Source organism: Lampris incognitus, chromosome 7, assembly GCF_029633865.1.
Source record: "Lampris incognitus isolate fLamInc1 chromosome 7, fLamInc1.hap2, whole genome shotgun sequence".
Lineage (NCBI taxonomy): Eukaryota > Metazoa > Chordata > Actinopteri > Lampriformes > Lampridae > Lampris > Lampris incognitus.
The window spans coordinates 27,055,959-27,076,552 of NC_079217.1; the positions used below are offsets into that span (position 1 = coordinate 27,055,959).

At 42.4% G+C, this 20,594-nt stretch overlaps 1 protein-coding gene and 1 long non-coding RNA gene across 2 annotated transcripts in view; both read left to right on the plus strand.

Moving 5' to 3' along the window:
- Positions 1-2,747: 2,747 nt before the first annotated feature.
- On the plus strand, positions 2,748-4,896 carry LOC130115373 (uncharacterized). Its single transcript, XR_008810488.1, has 4 exons — positions 2,748-2,783; positions 2,979-3,047; positions 4,175-4,213; positions 4,850-4,896. It is a non-coding gene; the product is annotated as an uncharacterized LOC130115373 (long non-coding RNA).
- An 8,566-nt stretch (positions 4,897-13,462) lies between these two features.
- limk1a (LIM domain kinase 1a) overlaps positions 13,463-20,594 on the plus strand; it is a 67,888-nt gene continuing 60,756 nt past the window's right edge. Inside the window, exons 1-2 of the mRNA XM_056283170.1 lie at positions 13,463-13,583; positions 16,505-16,604. Of these exons, the coding sequence (XP_056139145.1) occupies positions 13,526-13,583; positions 16,505-16,604 (158 nt within the window). The 5' untranslated portion in view covers positions 13,463-13,525. The remainder of the gene's footprint in view (positions 13,584-16,504; positions 16,605-20,594) is intronic.

The window sequence follows — 20,594 nt, forward strand, 5'->3', positions numbered from 1 at the left end:
GTGGAGTTTACATGATCTCCCTGTGTTTGTGTGGGTGTTCCCCGGTACTTTGGTTTCCCACCACAAGCCAAAGACTTGCATGTTAGGTGAACTGGAGTCTCTAAATCGGAATATCTAAGTCTACATCACTCATAATTATGAATGGTGTGTGAGTGGCTGGGTGTGTGATGTACTGATGACCTCGCCAGGGTGTCTCCCTGCCTCTCATCCAGTGCATGCTGTGATAGATTCCAGCCCCCCTGCAAAACAGAATTAGAACAAGTCTGTATAGATAATCAATGGCTGGATGGATGGCTGCATGGATGGACAGGCCAGGGTTTGGGTTTAACCTAGTCACACAGAGCAGGTGTAAAATGAGCTCACGTCTTGTGTTGTGCTTATTGTAGCTGTAGGTGCAGCAGGAGGGGCAGGTATTCCTCTAGCAGCTGGACCTGCTGCAGGTAAGGATTCAAATGTTTTATCCTTCGAATATTGAAACTCAACTGCTTTGGTGATATGTAATACATTATATGTATTTGTGGTCTCCAGGGGGACACCTATCTATATACACTGCTCAAAAAAATAAAGGGAACACATAAGCAATGCAATGTAGCTCCAAGTCAATCACACTTTTGAGATATCAACCTGTCCAGTTAGGAAGCAACACTGATTTGTGAATCAATTTCACCTGTTGGTAAATTGTCTAATTTCCACCAGGTGGAAATTAGACAATTTGCAAGACAACCCCTATAAAAGGAATGGATTTGCAGGTGGTGGCCACAGACCATTTGCCTGTCCTCATCTTTTCTGGCCGATCTTTGGTTAGTTTTTCATTTTGCTAGTGCCCTCACCACTAGAGGTGGCATGAGGCGGTATCTGCAACCTACAGAAGTTGCTCAGGTAGTGCAGCTCATCCAGGATGGCACATCAATGCGTGCTGTGGCAAGAAGATTTGATGTGTCTCCCAGCACAGTGTCCAGAGCATGGAGGAGGTACCAGGAGACAGGCCAGTACACCAGGAGACGTGGAGGGGACCGCAGGAGGACAACAACCCCGCAGCAGGACCGCTATCTGGTCCTTTGTGCAAGGAGGAACAGGAGGAGCACTGCCGGAGCCCTACAAAACGACCTTCAACAGGCCACTAATGTGCAGGTTTCTGCTCAAACCGTGAGAAACAGAATGCATGAGGATGATATGAGGGCCCGACGTCCACAATTGCTCACAGCCCAACACCGTGCAGCCCGATTGACCTTTGCCAGAGAACATCTTGGTTGGCAGATTCGCCATTGGCGCCCTGTGCTCTTCACAGATGAGAGCAGGTTCACACTGAACACATGTGACAGACGTGAGAGAGTCTGGAGACGCTGTGGAGAACGTTCTGCTGCCTGCAACATCCTCCAGCATGACCGGTTTGGCGGTGGGTCAGTGATGGTCTGGGGAGGCATATCCTTGGAGGGCCGCACAGACCTCTACGTGCTAGCCAGAGGTACCATGACTGCCATTAGGTACCGGGATGAGATCCTCAGACCCATTGTCAGACCATATGCTGGTGCAGTGGGCCCTGGGTTCCTGCTCATGCATGACAATGCTCGTCCTCATGTGGCCAGAGTGTGTCAGCAGTTCCTGTATGTCGAGGGCATTGATGCTATGGACTGGCCTGCACGTTCCCCAGACCTGAATCCAATCGAGCACCTCTGGGACATCATGTCTCGTACCATCCGCCAACGCGATGTCGCACCACAGACTGTCCAGGAGTTGACCGATGCCCTGATCCAGGTCTGGGAGGAGATCCCTCAGGAGACCATCTGTCGTCTCATCAGGAGCATGCCCAGACGTTGTAGGGAGCGCATACAGGCACGTGGAGGCCACACACACTACTGAGCCTCATTTTGAATCGTCTTGAAGAATTTCCACAGAAGTTGGATCAGCCTATGTTCTCATTTTCCACTTTGATTTTGAGTATGATTCTGAATCCAGACCTTAATGGGCTAATGATTTTGATTTCCATTGATCATTCTTAGGTTATTTTGCTCTAAACACATTCCTCTGTCTAATAAATAAAGATTTTCAGCTGAAATATTTCATTCATCGAGGTCTATATTGTGTTTTTAGGTGTTCCCTTTATTTTTTTGAGCAGTGTATATAGATAGATAGATGTAGGGGAAAAAAACTTTCAATACATAGCAGAACAAGCTTGTTTCATGCGTCGCACACTCATCAGCTTAATATATATATATATATATATATATATATATATACACACACACACACACATACATACATACACGTATATATACGTATATATATACGTATATATATGTATACACGTATATATATACGTATATATACGTATATATATATATAATAACTAAACCCATGTTCCCTTTTCAGCAAAATGGTTATAACACTGTCAATTTTTCTGTTAAGAAAAAAATATCCCTATGCTATTCTTATCATTACCATTTTGGATAAAATTCCTCGAGATGAGGTCACGTACGTAGTAGGAAATAAAGCTGCTTTTCTCTGTCATCATGATTCAGGCGGATACAGTCCATATGGATATGGTTATGGACTGGGTATGTATCAGAGGAGAATGACAGCACTCATGCACAATGTTTCCCAACTTCAACCCAAATTTTCTGGCTAGTGCTCAAAGTGACGGTTGGTCAGGAAATGCCAGCGTACTGCACTTCCCGTTTCGTGTCATGGCAAATATGCTGATAGCAGCCCCTTTAGTATTGTCATTGTATCAAGGATGCGATGCCAACTGAATTTATATGACAGAAGATGTTCAACGCCTCCATGTTGGTCTTTTGTAACTGGTTTTTTGTTTATTTGGTTTTTTTTGTTGTCTATTTTAAGACTTGGCTGGTCAACTTAAATGGGTCCTTCTTACTTACCCAAGCCTTAAATCCTCATGAGGATGGCCATAGGTAGTTTTTTAGAGCTATGTATGTGATGGAGGGGTTTTAATTCATGCGTTGTGTCTATTTTGACAGGTGGACTGACGTATCCTGCTGGAGTCGGACTGGGAGGTGTCGGTACAGGAGCTAAAGCACCCAAACCAGGTACTGAAACTGGCCTGCTCTTTGTATAGCACATGCAGTTTTGTTGTGTTACTTCACATTCACACAGACACTTTGATACTTTGAATGTTAGTCTTTTCTGTCTCTATCAAGGACCCATGATAATAACAATATGATACTTGGTTGACTCTTCAATAATCTGAAAAACTCCTTTTGCCTGCACCATTTCATGGGAACATCAGGGCAGAGGGTCAGTCACACAAAAGCACTCCGGTAGCTGGTAGGAATTTTGTATTTTAATCTAGAAAAAAAATATTTTTTTTAACCTGGATTACTCCCAGTTGATTCTCAAGCTCTAGGACAGCCTCTCTGCCATCTCCATCACCTTTAGAGTTCCTTTCAGTAAGGAACGCGAAATGTTTTGCAAGCCGATTTTTGATTGTCTGAGATGAAAATCACGAAATAGCTTTCTATTTCTTCCATTGTACTAAAGAGCCTGGAGTGGTAAGGAAGTGTGACCTATACAAATTCAAAATCTCAACGCACCCTTAAAATCAGGTTGACATCCTTACCTCTTTTCCTTGAGCTTGTGCGGCCGGAGAGTGAAATTGCGTGGGGTTAAAAAAAATAGATTAGGACTTATGCAGCGTAAGCAGTTTTGGTATTTCTACTGTCGAAAAGGCAGAATTTCACAGAATGCATACCATTATTCTTGCACTCTGTCGCAACCAGACAGTGTCTAGTGTAACAGTACCGTTGGGATTTGACTGTTTAAAATGGAGGAAGTCAACAACACAACAAACAACGTTCCCCGACGGAGACTGATTGCTGTCAGAAGTTGAATTAGTAGAAGCGTGCACAAGATGAAAGGCTTACTGTTGGAGAGAGATTAATCCTCCGGGGGGCTCTGCCTCACAAGGCCGATGCTCTGTGGAGGAAAACTGAACGAGGCTGTAACAATCTCCTCTGACTAATCCTTGGCTACGTGCCACTTCAGGGGGCCCGAAATCACTTGCACGTAGAGCAGTAAACTTCAGTTATACAGCCATAGCAAGGGAAGTATGTGTCTAAAAATAGTTCACACTGTGCAGTAATTTATCCTACCTTCCACACATGTAACAAGAGAAAAAAATAAATGACAATTAGTTTTACTCTGTGCTTGTCAATAGGCTATGGCGGTCTCGGAGTCGGTGGTGGATATCAACCAGGTAAAGGATTGCTTCGTTGAGCTATTTCACACTTTCTCCTCTAAAACCTTTCTCTAGGACCCCTTTAATCTATCTGAAATGCAGTTGGAATATTTCTTGTTAGAAAAAAAAGGACATTGAGCAACAGTTTCGTCATATGGAAAATGTTTGTGGCACTCACATTTTGGACCCAAATCTTTCTCTTTGCACAGTGTAGTCTTACCCCTCTTCTCACTGTGAGTAAGGGATGAGTATTATTGTACGTCTGTTGAAGTTTATACTAGTCCTCTCTCTCAGACAGAGGATAGGAGATGGTGAACAGTGTCACTGTCTGAAATGCTACCACTGATGAAATAACTTCTCGTGGAAGACTGTTGAGTTGGCCCAGTGTTTGTCTGATGGAGAACAAACTCTGTGCTTTTTGTAAATGAGGCCATGATGGCATATACGTACATGTTGATGAAACATCTACATTACCTGATAAAACCTTGCGGCTTAATGTGGCCACATTGCAAGGGTTCACTCATATAAGTAGCTAAGACAACTGTTTCAAGATGATAACATGGCAGTACTGATAGCATAGGAAATAAAAACAGTGCCACTGTTTTTCTTATGACTTGATTGGTTCTCTCTCTTAATTATCTTTGAATTGTATAGGTGCTCTTGGTGTTGTTCCTGGTTATGGAGGAGGCTACCCACAACAGGCTTATCCAGGCAAGTGTGTGTGTGTGTGTGTGTGTGTGTGTGTGTGGGTGTGTGGGTGGGTGGGTGGGTGTGTGCACGCACGTGGACGTACACACTTATTACATTTTCCTTTCTGATTAGCTTGTGATTTGAGGCACTCTGCACATCAGGAATCAATTTTGAGCATGCATAAAGGCACCCTGGACAGAAGTGCACCATAATAATACTATCACACCCCTAGTGCTCTGGTTCAGTGGTGGACTCTGAAACAACAACACCATTCCCAATAGTGACCCCAACAACCATCCATTGTGCCATAAATCACTTGCAAGGACCCAAGAGGCAATAGGACAAAGTCATTTATCATAAAGAGGTGGAGGGAGGGCAGGGTGGGTGGGTGGGAAGGTTAACAGAGGAGTTAGACTGTGACTATTTCCCTCAACGCCAAATACAACAAAAGGAACCACAGACCTTCTGGTTTTAACAGTGTAGTGCATTTGTTTGAGATCATTTTACTTCATGTTCATTCGACCACAATACATATCTACTTGTCACTCTCAATTGCAATTTTCACAATTTTCCAGTCAAGTCAATTTTATTTGTATAGCCTATTATCACAAATTACAAATTTGCCTCAGTGGGCTTTACACCAATACAACATCCTGTCCTTAGACCCTTGCATCGAATAAGGAAAAACTCCCTAAAAAACCCTTTAACAGGGAGAAAAAATAGGAAGAAACCTCAAGGAGAGCAACAGAAGAGGGATCTCTTTCCCAAGACGGACAACGTGCAATGGATGTTGTGTTTACACAATTTGCAGAATACAACATTGAAAGAGGATAACAGAATTATAATGGAATTATAAAATATATAAAGAATATATGTGAGCCCTGTGATGGCCTGACGGCCTGTCCAGGGTGTCTCCCCGCCTGCCTCCCCAATGACTGCTGGAATAGGCTCGAGCATCCCCGCGACCCTGAGAGCAGGATAAGCGGTTAAGACAATGGATGGATGGATGGATGGATGCCAAGCAGTGTCCAGACACCACCGGAACATCCCAGGACCTGAGCCACATGGCCAGCATCACCATGTAGACAAAAACCAAAAAACCAAAAAAAACACATTAGTCACACGTCTGAGTGAGAAAAGGATACAACATTGAAACAGGATAACAAAATTATACGGATTATATGGATTATTATATAATTATATGGATATTTATATATGCCAGTGACATATTCAGTACTCATTGAGGTTTACAGTCACCAGGCAGAACTCAAGCCTTCATCGTAAATTGTTGCACAGCATTAATTTGAGCATAACAATTTATTCTATGACCAGATAGAAAACATTAGAGTCCAGCAATTAACTACCATTAAACACTTGCCTCCACAGAGGATCAGGTGTAGATAGGGCGCAGAGGGTTCTCTAACTGTATGTCACTGTTTTTCGACCAGGAGGCAAATTAGTGCCTGACTGCCGACAGACAGGTAACGCTTTTGAGGAAACAGACAAACAGGCAGACTGTCCTATCACTTCCACGTTGAGCTAACATACACCTATAGAAAGGGAGAGGGGAACTGGTAGAAAAAACGGAAGGAAGTGCAGGGCTGTTTAGCCCTGCTTGTTTTGAAAAGATATGCACTGACCCCCTCTCACTCTCCGTACATCTCTGATGCTGTTCACTTTCTCCTTTACACCCTCCCAACACATGCACCACCTGGCTTTTGTTTTAACCTGACTTCCCATGCAAAAAATGTGGATTATTATCATTTCACACACCAGTGACATACATGTTAAAATCTGCCTCTGCTATTAATCTGAGATCAAGGTGAAAATATCTTGAATTCTATTGATATTGAAATGAATGAATTTGGTGCTGTGACACAAAGAAGTCTGATTAAAAAGTATTAATCAATTCAGAGCTTTTCACTTTTTACTTTACACCTTATATTTGCAATCAGTGACACACATGATAATAACACAACTCAAGCTGGTTTTGCATTTTGGAATTAATTTGTATTTAAATGACCATAATCTGTTATCCTCTCCTCTTCCAAGGCTTTAATTGCCAAGGGACTAATTGTCTTACATTAGACCGTACAGCAAATTAAAATGGTATTGATGACAAACACAATCTTTCTGTCATTTGCAAATTAAATATTATGAAAAAACCATGCTGGGTAAAATATGTCAAAGCTCACCTTATTCATAAACTGGTAAAAATACATGCCCTTTCCCTCTTCTATTTTTCCCATACCCAGACTTTGGAACGTGTCTCTTTTTGTCGACACAACGCAACCAGGAAAACCTTTTTTACTGTGATATCTGGTCATTTAAATACAGATGACAGAACATGCTGCTGTGCACCAGATATTGCTGGGGAATAGCATCCCTCCTATTAGATCCACTCTAATCAGTCAGTTAACAGCTTTTTATTACCACTTCCTGGCTGGCAGGAATGGGTTACTTTCAAATGTCGCCTGCTGTGACAGATTCAAAATGGGCTCATCTGCCAGAACCTTCCTACCGTGGCAGGTTTCTCCCTTCTCCTTGTATCTAATAATGCTTATGTTGTCTAGGTGGATATGTACCGGCACCACTGACTCCTCAGCAAGGTACCCAATACACACTCCCTCACAATTCTTGGTACACCCAAACTTTACAACACAAAAGAAGGATGAAAAAGTAATTTTAGTCTTCAGAGTAGCAGCTGAACCCCCCCCCCCCCACTTCTATTAAATTCTGTTGCTCACTGTCAGAGGATGTCAGCTTATTTGGGTAGGGTTTAAATGGGATTGTTGGGGTGGTGCCGAATGTGCTTGTCAGTGCACGGTGCAGTTGGCGCCATACAATCAGTGTCTGTACCAGACTCTTGATATGCTGGATGTTCCTGAACATTCAGAGATAATCACCGATGGGATTATTTAAAGTAAAGCGTTGCTGGTTTCTTAGATAGCTTCATTTATAGGGGTGAGCTCCAACTGTGTTTTAGGTTGAGCTTTGCTGAAACCCATTACCTGTATGCAGCAAGCTGGTTATAAAATTGGTATGCATTTTCAACAATTCATGGCCAAGTTAATTCTTGTTTCTGTTAATGTGTTTGCTAGGACTACACTGCATTATGAAATCACAACATTTCAACAACAGGTTAATCATAGTGTTTTATCAGAGGCACATAAACCTCCTATTAGAGCTGAACATTTTGCTAATAAGAATCTGTATAAATTATTTGAACAGTATAACTGATGTATTCTGAACGGTATTGACTGTCATATGTTTTTTAAAAAACCATATAAGACTCGCTATACAATTTAAATCCAATACATTATTGTATGTCATTGAATTGAATTATTGAATTGAATTAGACCGGCTGAATTACCACACTAATATACTCCCTATGCGCAACATGTTTTACCTGCTGCTTTAGTCACTCTATATCTATACGTCTATCTCTCTCTCTCTCTCTCTCTCTCTCTCTCTCTCTCTCTCTCTCTCTCTCTCTCTCTCTCTCTCTCTCTCTCTCTCTCTCTCTCTCTCTCTCTCTCTCTCTCTCTCTCTCTCTCTCTCTCTCTATATATATATATATAACTTTGTTAAAAGAAACACTGAACGGGTAAGGAAAGTTCTCAACAAATAAGGGGCAAAATAAGCCAATGAGTCAAGTAAATTATTTATGAGACAGTACAAGCCTGTTTCATGCCATTAACAATCGTCAGCTTTCAATATACTGCCTCGTCATGCACGTCACATGCACAACGTCCAATGGGGAAGGGAGAGGTGCGACATTCAAAAGTTCAAAAACACATGATTGCTAATGGTCCAATGGGGGGTTGGTATTTGTCTGTTGGCATGATTTATTTATATAATTACAAAATAGGTGCCTATATCTAAATCTGCAACTGCTGACATGAAATGAAATTGGCATGAGTCGTTCACACGGTAGTTGCAACTGGGGGGAGTCTGATTGTGATGAAGGTGTCATGCCTAACATTCAACAAATAATATCGTTCCACAACACAAGAATCCTGAACAAATCAATGACACCTTCATCACAATCGGACTCCCCCAGCTGCAACTGCCGTGTGAACGACTCACGCCCCCTCGAAAGAAAATGCCAGATGAAAGGAGTTATCTACCAAGCTACGGTGACAAGAAATGACAACGGCAGAATAGAGACATGCGTCGGTCTAACCGAGGGCACATTCAAAAAGAGGTTTAATGCACACGTGTAGCTTTAGAAACAACCGTTTAAAGAATGCAACATCTTTAAGCCATTATATTTGGTCATTGGCGGACAGAAACATTAATTATTCAACCACCTGGGAAATCCTCTCAAAAAACAAAGCATATTCAACCAGTAGTAAAATGTGCAGCCTACGTATGTCTAACAGAAAAATATTTTATCATTTGCAAACCAGAAATGTCCACATTGAATAACAGGAATGAATTGGCCAGCAGCTGCAGACATAGATATAAGCACCTATTTTGTAATTATAAATAAATCATGACAATGGACAAATACCAACCCCGCTCCCCCATAGGACCATTAGCGATCACGTTTTTGAATTTTTGAATGTCGCACCTCTCCCTTCCCCATTGGACGTTGTGCATGTGATGTGCATGACGAGGCAGTAAATGGTATGTTCTTTCCCGAGTAGCTTTATTGACAGCTGATGATTGCTTATGGCATGAAACAGGCTTGTGCTGTCTCATAAAGAATTTACTTGACTCACTGGATTATGTGTATTTATATATATATATATATATATATATATATATATATATATATATATATATATATATATATATATGTGTGTGTGTGTGTGTGTGTGTATGTGTGTGTGTGTAGTAGTAGTAGTAGTAGTAGTAGGTGACACTGTTTCATTACTGGTATTGATTTACAGTGTCATAGCTGGTAGAGTGGTTATGAATATCAATAGGCCTCTGTCATCAGAATATATCTGCCTCTCAAGGATGGCTGATTGAATGGCTGACTGGATAATGTGGCCAAACACATCATATTCACTAGTATTAAAGTTCACCAATCTCTGTCATAATAGAAAGGAAGCCTGATGTCAAACACCACAGCTCATTTAATCATCATATACCATTTCATGAAAGACTTGTTTTCATTTAATTCCTTGTTTTTTGTTTTCTTTTATTGTAGCCAAAGCAGCCAAGTATGGTCCATTGCAGGCCTTTCTTGGCGGTGCTGGTGGAGGGGCCTACAGAGGTATGGAGAATTAGACATGTGAAGACATATAAAGTCCCATATCAAGTTGTCCTATTGACTGAAGCACATTTCATTAAAACTAAACTGCCTTACTGCCATGCTCATGAAAAGGTTCACGGGCACGCATGATGCATGATAGCTAAATTCAGTAAATACTATGTTCTAATTACCTTTTAATGACCTGTTTTTAGGTGGTGTTGCTGGATGCCAGGGCAAATACTGTGGGAGGAGGAAGTAAAGGATCTCTTGAGATACGATGTGACCTCAAGAAACCATGGTGCTACTGCATGATTTAGAATGTACATTTTATATGCAAACAGTTCCCCTATTAGAGCTTGTGTAAAGATGTTTTATACTTACTTGACCTCAAGGTCTGTTTTTATACAAACCCACCGACCCAGAATTTTGTACACGTTTGGATGTGACTCGTGTTATAGATAGTGCCTTTAGTCATTGATATGGTCACGTAAATCAGCTTTCACAGATGAGTCAATTCCCCCCTCTCTGCATTAGTCTGACGTAAAATATTATTTGTGTTTCGTGTTCCTGTGTGAGTTTGTGGTGTGTGTATGTGTATGTGTGGATTGGTCACATGGTTTGTACTGTTATGCGAATGCCTATCTGTACAATTGGCTGCCTTTTTGGGGGGCGGAAACATGAATGGTTGTCTGACCCTTTTTAAGCACAAGGCACAACTAAAGAGGGGTCTGCTCATACCGAGGAGGAGCACTGTCACTATTGTATTGTGCCTCCTCCTTTGACGCCGATCACCTCACTGATCTTTACTTACCAAAGCTGGGGGTTTCCACCTTTCTGATATGTGAACGAGGTTGAGATGGCAGAGATCTGTCGAAGTACTAGTGAATTCTGGCTATACCTGGAATTGCCTGGTTCTGTATCTTCTCCGCTGCTACTTTTACACCTGCATATTGGCTAAAGGCAGTCAGGACAGCGGGCAGCTCTGATCAATCCATCTACTCTCAGCAACTTTGCCAATTCTAGGTGCGATGTGGCTAAGAATTCCTCAGCATTTTACTTTTTATGTTGCCAAATTTGTGACGCATGATGAGCAATTTTTGCTCTGACATATGGGATACTGATGACAATTAAAAGGTGCAGTATCACAGTGCAGTATCTGCATTTTTATGCTAAGTGGCCAAATCCTTTGGAAAAACAGTATTGACATTTTTACGCTTTTAGTCTCACGTAGAGGATGTCACATATTTGAAGTAAACAAAAAAAATCATTCACATACTGCTCAAGTATGCACATTATGTATGTAAGAATTTCAAAATGTTGATGTATTGGTCATGTAGTATGATTGGGCTGGAGCCTGGGCTAGGGTGCCTCAGTCAGCTTCAGGTGATTAGCTTCAATCATCTTGGGCTCTCAGCAGTTATCATATGTACAACATGTCATGTCAACGGTATTCAAGCATCTCTCTCCACCATCCTTGACATGTTTCATAGAATTATGGTTACTGAGAATGTGTGAACAAGAAATGGAAAAAAAGCTAAATTTTTTATTTTTTTGCCTTTGCTTTTGCCTTTATTCGCTGTTGAGAAACATAATACTGAATAAGAGCTTTGTTTAATGTGTGGATCTGTGTTCAGTCCCTGGTCTGTGTGAGACATGAGCTTCCTTTGCTCTTTATTTACTTGACTTACTTTTAAAGAAGGTTTTCTGCTCATACTGACCAAAGATCCATCAGCTCTGTTACTGAGCGACCCCACCTCTTTCTCTAAGTGTGTACTGTATTTTGTACTAATTTGAGTTTAGCCAGCCTCTGTTCTTTACCGTGCTGTATAAGAACTGTCTTTGAGCTTGGTCAGTCATTGTCTTCTGTGCCGTGGAATACTATTCATCTTTATTTAAATTTTTTTTTTTAAATGGAGGAACAGAAGGGTTTTGCACTTTTTATATTTCCACGACACACGTGACCTGTTCCCGGATGTGCCGGCATTTTATTTGCTTCATTAGATAACAAAATAAAATGTTTTAAAGGACATGTGATTGCTGCCTGTCTTTTACTTTTTACATATTGCACCTGGTAAATTCAGTGGTTGTCTAATGTTGACTGCAAACATCAGAGCCTGTCATAGTTCTCTAAGTTTACATCTTACATGTAGGCCTGTTTGAGAGCTAAAGGGATAGTTACACGGTTTTAGACAGCAGGATCAGTTTGTGGCGTATTACATAGCATGTGAAGGGAAGTTGTTTTTTTTAAAGCATTCTGTGTTACAATGTTGCGAATTCAGGGGGCCGTCCGGGAACCGCCACAGCCGGGACGCAAACCCATGTCTGCCGCTCCGCAAGCGACAATGTTAACCAGTCGACTAAAGCGTCTGACCCGTTAATCAAGGACCAACGTATCTACTTATCCATGCACGTTACACTAACTTCATTTGGTGATTTCATTTGGTATGAAAAGGCTCACTTGACACTCTCAAAGACAAATTTGAAACCTTGCAACTGCACCTGAATGAATCAACTACTTGTAGCCCAAGGTGGGGGTGGGCGTGGATGTGAGCATTGGCAAATGGCATCAGTCAACTATACATGAGAGGGTCTGAGGAGAAGACGCTAGTAATATGCATTCTGGGTTATGGAGTATTCAGGGGTTTTGAAGGTCAAAACCTAGTCTGGAATCAAGGAAAGCAGCATATCTCTGGTTTCTATTTCGCAGTATAAAGAATTGTTTTAGAGTCCAGCAACGTTGCTAAACTGAAATACTACAGCAGGTAACCGCTCATTTTTTTTGTTTTTTTGTTTTGTTTGGATATATGTGTTAGTTTCTTAAATGTGTATTTGTCTATGTTGCACTGCTGTTGGCTGGGGGAAACGGCGTTTCGTTTCACTTCATGTGCGCAAGTACATGCGCAGGATGTAATACAATTATTTTATTGGTATTTCCTACCCCCCCCCCCCCCAAAATCTAACCTCTAACGTTTCATCCCCCCAAAAAGTGGTCCTACTGTGCTGTCACGCATACGCGAGTTCGTTAACTATACATTTGCACAACGGTAGCAAAATTTTTGAGGGGGGGGGGTTGAATTCAGCCTTATGAGACACGACAAAACAACCATGGGAATGAACGCATATGAACCGCACCGGGCGAAAAGTGCCTCATCGTCGCGCTGCGCTGCTTGCGTGTGAAGGGAAGAGAGAGTCGTGCATCTCTCGGGGAGTCGCGTCGGTCGGCCAACCCGCAGCTTCCGCCCGGCCCGGCAGCCGCGGTCTCTCATTGGCGCTCACTCTTCCAATGAGGCGCCGCTCGTGCACACGACTTGCGCGACAGTAGGAAGCGCTTGACTGCGGTGGGCTGGGGACGTCCGCCGCTCTGTGGGTCAGTGACCGCTTATCTGTTGTCCAGAGGCAGCCGGCTCTCTTACAAGGCTTCGGTCGGAGAGTGAATGCGGTTGATGCTGCTCTGTTGCACCTGGAAAGACGAACGCATGGGAGAGGAAGAAGGTAAAGTAATTTATATATATGTATATATATTTTTCCCCCATATAAATAAACTGGATTAATGTAGAGCTGGCGGTGTCTTCAAGCATGCGGGGGGAAGATGCAGCGCAAGAACGCATCCTTCAGCACCCGAGGGCCAAAGATGCTCAATGTTATGGGTGATGACTAAAATCGGTTCCTGTGTGCAATAGGACTGGCAGTCGATTCGTGCGATAACAAACAATACTGTAATTGTTAAGACATCTTGGAGGGCCAGGCTGTCCTTGTTCAGCCGCAGTTGTAGCCATGTTCTTTTTCTCTCCGCCGAGTTGATGCGCCCATCGTGAACTGAATGGGTATTTTACATTGGGTGTGTTTATCTCTTCATGTCATCCATAACTCATATTGTTCGTTCCACAAACTCGCAAGGTTTGCTCGTTTATTCTGAAGATTGCTGAAGTGCCGTTAGGTCTTAGCGGAATTATTGACACAAACATAACATAACATAACATAACATAACATAACATAACATAACATAACCGGCGTCAGCCGTACGTACAAAGTTATTGGCATAGCGGTTCTTCTGCATTTAGTTCTAGCCCCCTGCTTTAGCCTGAACCATTTCTATATGTAAGTATTCTTTTACCTTTCATTGCATGATCCACTGGATCACAGTGCAAGTCATGGAAAACACTTTGGTTATTGCTGAGGATATCGAGTTCCTGCTGGCAGTGGTAGTATTGCTCTGTCATTTATTTACATATAGACCTCGTTGCCATGCGATTACATGGCAATACAGTGGCATGGCCCGTTTGATGAAATGTCTCAAAGATATCAAATATTAGTGATGTATAAGAGGGTTAGAAAGAGAAAATGAAAAATCATCCATATCGAAGACTGCGAGTTTGTAATGTGTCTGTGTGTGTGTGTGTGTGTGTGTGTGTGTGTGTGTGTTTGTGTTATTGCAGTGTGCCTGTCTCTGTGATCAATGTGGTCATGGGGGGTAATAATAATACAGTAATAAGGAGAATAAGAAAAAGGCGGGTGAAGAAGAGTGGTAAAGAGCAGAGGAGACAAGAGGAGAACCATTACCACCATCCCAACCTGCTTTTGCTTTTTATCCATTATAATCAATAAAAGTACAACACTACACTTGCTCAGCCATTAGAGTAATGAACCTGTCTCACAAGGCTTTGGCCGAGTTTACAGTCCAAGACAATTCACATACCGGAAAACTATATAGTGTGAATGTGAACATCTGCAGATGTGCTGCTCAGCCTCAGCAGACTCCATGCAATAACATTGCAGCTTTTTTTCAGTCGCCCATTCATCAGTGCATTGAAATCCAGTGTTGCGGACAGTTTGTGGACTGGCAAGAGTGGCTGTTGCTATTTGGGTGTTTGGAGTTCTGGAATAGATCAGAGTGGAGTTTTCACATGTAGAAGGGGTGTTAAAGGGTTAAATGATGATGTACTGTACATAAAGTCTATGACTAGGTCACACTAGTCATAGACTTGTATTACCTGTTTGGTTCTGTCAAAAAGTGCACTGAAAGGCACTGGCCTGATTGAATGGCATTTCTACCTTGATTAACCTTGGTTTACATGTCTAGACCTTTAAGGCCCTTGATGAGAGCAGGCTTAGGGATGGGTAATAATGCCCCATCAAGTTGCTGCCATCTTTATATTACTAGTTGATCTCTGCTTACTCTGAAGCCCAGCTGACACTTTGCCACCATTCGACTCTTTATGCAAATGAATAGGAGCACAATGATGGTAGCCTGATGTAATTTCTGTTTGCTGTCCTTGCTTCTGTTTTTCCTGTGAACTTTGATTAACATCTCCAGTATGCAGATTTGTGTTATTCAGGTTTGTTCCTTGAAAAAGTCGCTCATCCGAGCACACACAGACACATACACACACACACACACACACACACACACACACACACACACACACACACACACACACACACACACACACACACACACACACACTGTTAATGCTCATTGTGGAACTCTGGTATTCAAAAACTGCCTAATTGCCCTTCCATTAACATCGCTTACTTTTTTGCCCGTAGATAAGCATCATTCCCCTCATTACAGAATGTGGGGATTTTGTTCTCCACAGCAGATGAGGGTAATTTCACGATAACTAGTGTAAACTGTGTGATGTTATGGTTTGTAAGGCTTTGCTTTAATATTGCATTGAGACATGTGCCCCAATGAGCTGATAAGGACAAATGGGAGTATTTCATTTGGGTTGGGTTTAGGTCGTGTTGGGTGAACACAACGTGTTCAGGTTTTAAAAATATCTCTTGGAAAACTCCATTTATTGTCATAATACACAGTAGGATTATGGCTCGTAAAGACTCTTTGCCCTTGGATCGGGATTGAAATAAAGAAAACCGTGCCAGGTTCGGGTCACACTGGGCTTTCATTTTAAGGCTGCAGGAGTACTCCAACTAAACACCACTTTATCAATTGAGAAAAATAAGGCTTCAAAGTCAGAGTGTATGATGTTGTAGTTTGCCAGTTTCCAAAGGTAAGAAAAAGGATCACAGCACACTCAAATGGCTACAAATATATATTTACCAGAGTTTTAACAGTTCATCTGTCCTCATCTGGTTATCACGTGTCTTTTGCTAGTTTGCCATAAATGGTGAGTACTCGTCAGAGAAGCCGTCACTTGAATTTCTCTACCAATTATATTGAGTTTTCTTCCTGGAGCTTCAGATAGGCTTATCAGCCAGAGGGTAGGGATTTGCATGAGAAGCAAGGTTGTTGCACACAGACACACATACATTCACACATCATGAGCGATTATGGGATTTAGCTCTGATCTCCATTTTATACATTGAGTATTGTACAAACATGCAAAAGTACATATGTCCGCTGATCGCTTTCCCTAACCCTTAATGTTTTTGATCCCATTTCTCTCCTGTAGCTGGTGGAAGCTTGCCTGTTTGTGCAGGATGCAAACAGAGGATCTATGATGAGCAGTACCTGCAGGCCCTCAACACCGACTGGCACACCACCTGCTTTAGGTCAGTGTCATACAGCTCATTATCTCTGCTTCCACTTAGAATCATCAGCAATCCAATCACAGCCTTTTAAACCAATAGCATAGCCCCTGCTGTCACTTTTGCAAAACTCTCCCTTCATAGATGAGAGAGGAGCCTGGGGTATTCAGTCAGGGCAAAGCATCACTAGGTCCTTGAATGGCATCCTTAAATTTGTAAGTGCAAGGGCATGCACTTAGCTTCCTCTTATGAAGCCCATTCTTTTAGTCATGTCCTTAGTGTTCTGGTAACATGAGAAGCTGCGGAGATAGCCCCTCATCCTCCTCCCTCTCGGCCACTAGTGGAAAATGTGATGGTAACATGATTACAACATGAGTAGAGAGTCCCTTTGTTTGTGGACCTCCTGGGGAGAATATCTCCTTAAATTGGTTCTCTCTGCTTTCCATCTATCTTTGTGCCTGATCAGCATTGTCTCTTCTGGCTTTAATGGAAAAAGCTGGCACCAAAGGTTGACTGATAGAGCTTGACGATTATTGGCAAACCTGATAAGACCCAGCTGGAACCCAGGGGTGTGGATTGAACTGGGTTTAGGCTTGGATCTCATTTGGGAAATTGTCAGCACTTACTTGGGGGCAGACAGGGATGCTGGACAGGGGAGCTGTTGGCTTCTGTTCAGCATGTGGGGAATACACAGCCCCTTATCCACTAAAGTGTACCCATGGCCAACACCATACAGCACTTCAGTTCGGCATGTGGCTGTAGTACAAGAGTGCACTGGTAGAAATGGGAAGCTGTTGTGTAGGATGTTTATAATTGTTTAATTGTTAAAGGAACTAGGTCCCGTGTGAGGTACGAGGTACAATGTGACCTCACAGTTTTTCGGGCCAGCCAACAACAGCTGCTCGGAATGTAAATTGCATCAAGATTAATCTTAAGTTCAGGTTTGTCATTTGAACAACTCTTGTAAGGTGTTAAAGTTCTGATGCTGTGTTTCTGACACTGACAGTCTTTAACTACTCACAAGTAGGACAGTGCTTCCCCCCGCTCATCCTTTATGTTACAGACATTTCCTTTTCAACAGAAACTGTTTTTGCAATGTGTAGTTGCTAACTGTATACCCTGTCCTGAAAAGAGAAGTCTGCGCTTCACTATTCGTTAATGTTTCTTTTCATTTTAATTTGTGTCAAACTCAATTTGAGTGCCTATACAAGTACCCTTCAGCGAGAGCTAGACAAAAATTTTTTTTAACCAAAAACAAGGTTTGACAAGAAGTCAAAGAAGGCTTTTTGGTGCCATTTTTCACAGTTCTGTTTCAGCGAAGTGATTTGCACAACTTACCTTATCCCATCTTGTTTGAGGTAGGTATTGCCTAACAGTATAATATAGTTGAAGTACCAGGATCCTACAATGGCCCTGGTGCTTAAACTCACTTTGTTGAGCTGAGACAGTTAACAGATTGGCTATCATTACATGGAAAACTGGCCCCACTGCTCAGTCTGGCATTAGTGATTTCCACTGGCTGGACCTTTGAATAGGAAATCTGAGGAGGTTATATAGGGCACTGGGGGGGGGGGGGCACAAAGACGTGTGTGTGTGTGTGTGTGTGTGTGTGTGTGTGTGTGTGTGTGTGTGTGCGCGCGCACATGCATGCATGCGTCCACAGGGAGAGTACAGATGGGTCAGAGATGAGAAAAGAAGTCACATCTGGCTGTTTCCTGATGTAGATGAAAGACTGAAATAGCTCTCAGTGGGGAGTGTTTGTCTGTTTGTGTATGTACCCGCATGTTCAAGTGTATTTTTCTGTCTGTGGATGCATGTGTGTGTAACAAATGCATGGACAGACTAATTTCCATCGTTTTGTGGGAATGCAGATTTCTCGCTTTTTTTCTTTGCATGTACAAAACCTTGTTTGCACATGTGCATACATACTATACCCCAGGCTCAGCTGTCCATTATGCTCTCTATGTCATGAGGGACGATGTCTATGAAAAAGCTCACAATGGTACTGGACTTGGAGAAGTGCCATGGGTAGCTAATTCAAACCTGAGCCTCGTGCCACTTCCTTCAGCCTCTTTTGAGATGTCAGATATCAGATGTCAGCGCTCAGTGTTGAAGCTAGCTGTCAGCTGCATAGAGGCACGCTGCCAACGGTGAGGCATTGCATCGAGTCAGTGTCATTCCCTCCTGGAGACCATTCTGTCTGCTCTCTCACATCACAACATGGCAAGAAAACGGGGGGAAATCGCTTTGTGACCCAGTTCCAACTCCTTGGTCCTCGGTGAGGAAAAGGTGGATTTAAGAGATGGCTTTGCTAGTCAGAGAAGACTTCCATGGAAAACTTAATGTGACACCCCCCCCGCCACACACACACACACACACACACACACACATACCACCACCACCACCAGAGGCACTGGAGAGTGAAGGATTAATACAAACAAAAAGTCTTGAGAAAATGTTCCAATCGGTTCTGAAATAGAAGTGAGTGTTGGCACTAGAATGGCAGGATTACTCCAAAAGGGAGGGGAGCATGGAAAAAAGGGGGTCAAATGACAAAATTAAAGCAAAGAGAGGGTAATTTGGAGGCTGAAGGGAGTCCCTGGGGTGGAGTTAAAAAAAACACATCTCCCCTCAGAAAACAAGCACTGCAGCATGATGTCTGCTGTATGGGAAACTGCAGCAGCCCTCTCTAAAAGCTGCTTTCCTATTGGTTGTCCCTCTCCACTCTCAGAGTAGGCCTGAAAAGTTGTCTCAGAGACAACAAACCACAAGGGAAGATGGGAGTGTTTTTCCCCCCTCTTTTTGATCATGATACATCATTATGAATTTTTCATTGGCTGTGCTACCTCAGACCTTTTTTTTTGTATTGGCTGAAATGGGTCTGGGGTCCATTATAATATTTTCACTGAGCAATATACTTCAACAATTAAGACAATGGGATGATTTGCCAAAATGGTAGAGCTATACCTAGTTGTCTGCATCAGAGGAATCCCAGGTGTGGGGAAAAAAGCATGAAATCCAGTGGCTTTGCTTTATGTTTCATACTTCTTGATACTACGTGTGTACATTGAAGAAAGGGCCTGTGTAGCAGCAAGTTCATACTGTCTGTTAAATATGGGGTTAAACAGAAGAGTGATTCAGTATTTCTGAGCTGGACTGAAGTGTGAGAACTGGGCGTGTAGTCACTTGGATGCTCCTCAGTTGGGGGGTGCTCATGGAGGAGCTCCTCAGGGAATTGGATTGTCTCTGTTGTGCATTTCAAAGGAGATTAAGTGGGACTGCAACATGAAATTTGTGCTTGTACAACATTTGAGCAGATGGAGCGGATGATAAAGAGATGGCAGCGATGTAAGAGAAAAGCAGACATCAGCATCGTGGAGTGTGTAATGCACACGTACACAGCTATAAGAAGGTGTAGCACGTTCAAATGATGAGTTTCGGATAGGTGCCGAGTACGGCCTGATGTCTTAATGCCTTTCAGGATATTAACAGGATTTCATCTCAGGCTATGGCTCAATAGGACATTGTCCTGGCTGGTAGCATACTATATTTCATTACTGTTTGGAATGTCATACTTCTAGTTGGAGTTACATTTCTATCCCTTGATCTTTTGTTGATTTTTTTTTTTAATACTGTGTAGTCCAAATAAATTGATTATAAGCTGCATCCTGCTGGTTCACTGAATGCAGGATCTGGAAACAATCCTTTATTTCCTTGGGTTCATATCCATTTTACTGTAGCTACAATAATAACAGAAAAACAAAAGACAAAGCTGCATCAAAAATGTAGGACAGACACCATTTTTCTGCTAGTTTATTGTTGTGCCCTCATATAAATATCAAGTCAGCATTTGTACAAGTATTTAGCTATTTTTTTCTTCACAAACAACGCTTGTGTCGAGTACCTGTGCTGCAGTCTCGCTGCAGCAAGATGCAGTTATGTCCTCCTCCCAGCATAACTATTTCCATCTGACTGCCGCTGCCCACTAGCTCCCCCAAAGGCCTACCAATGCTT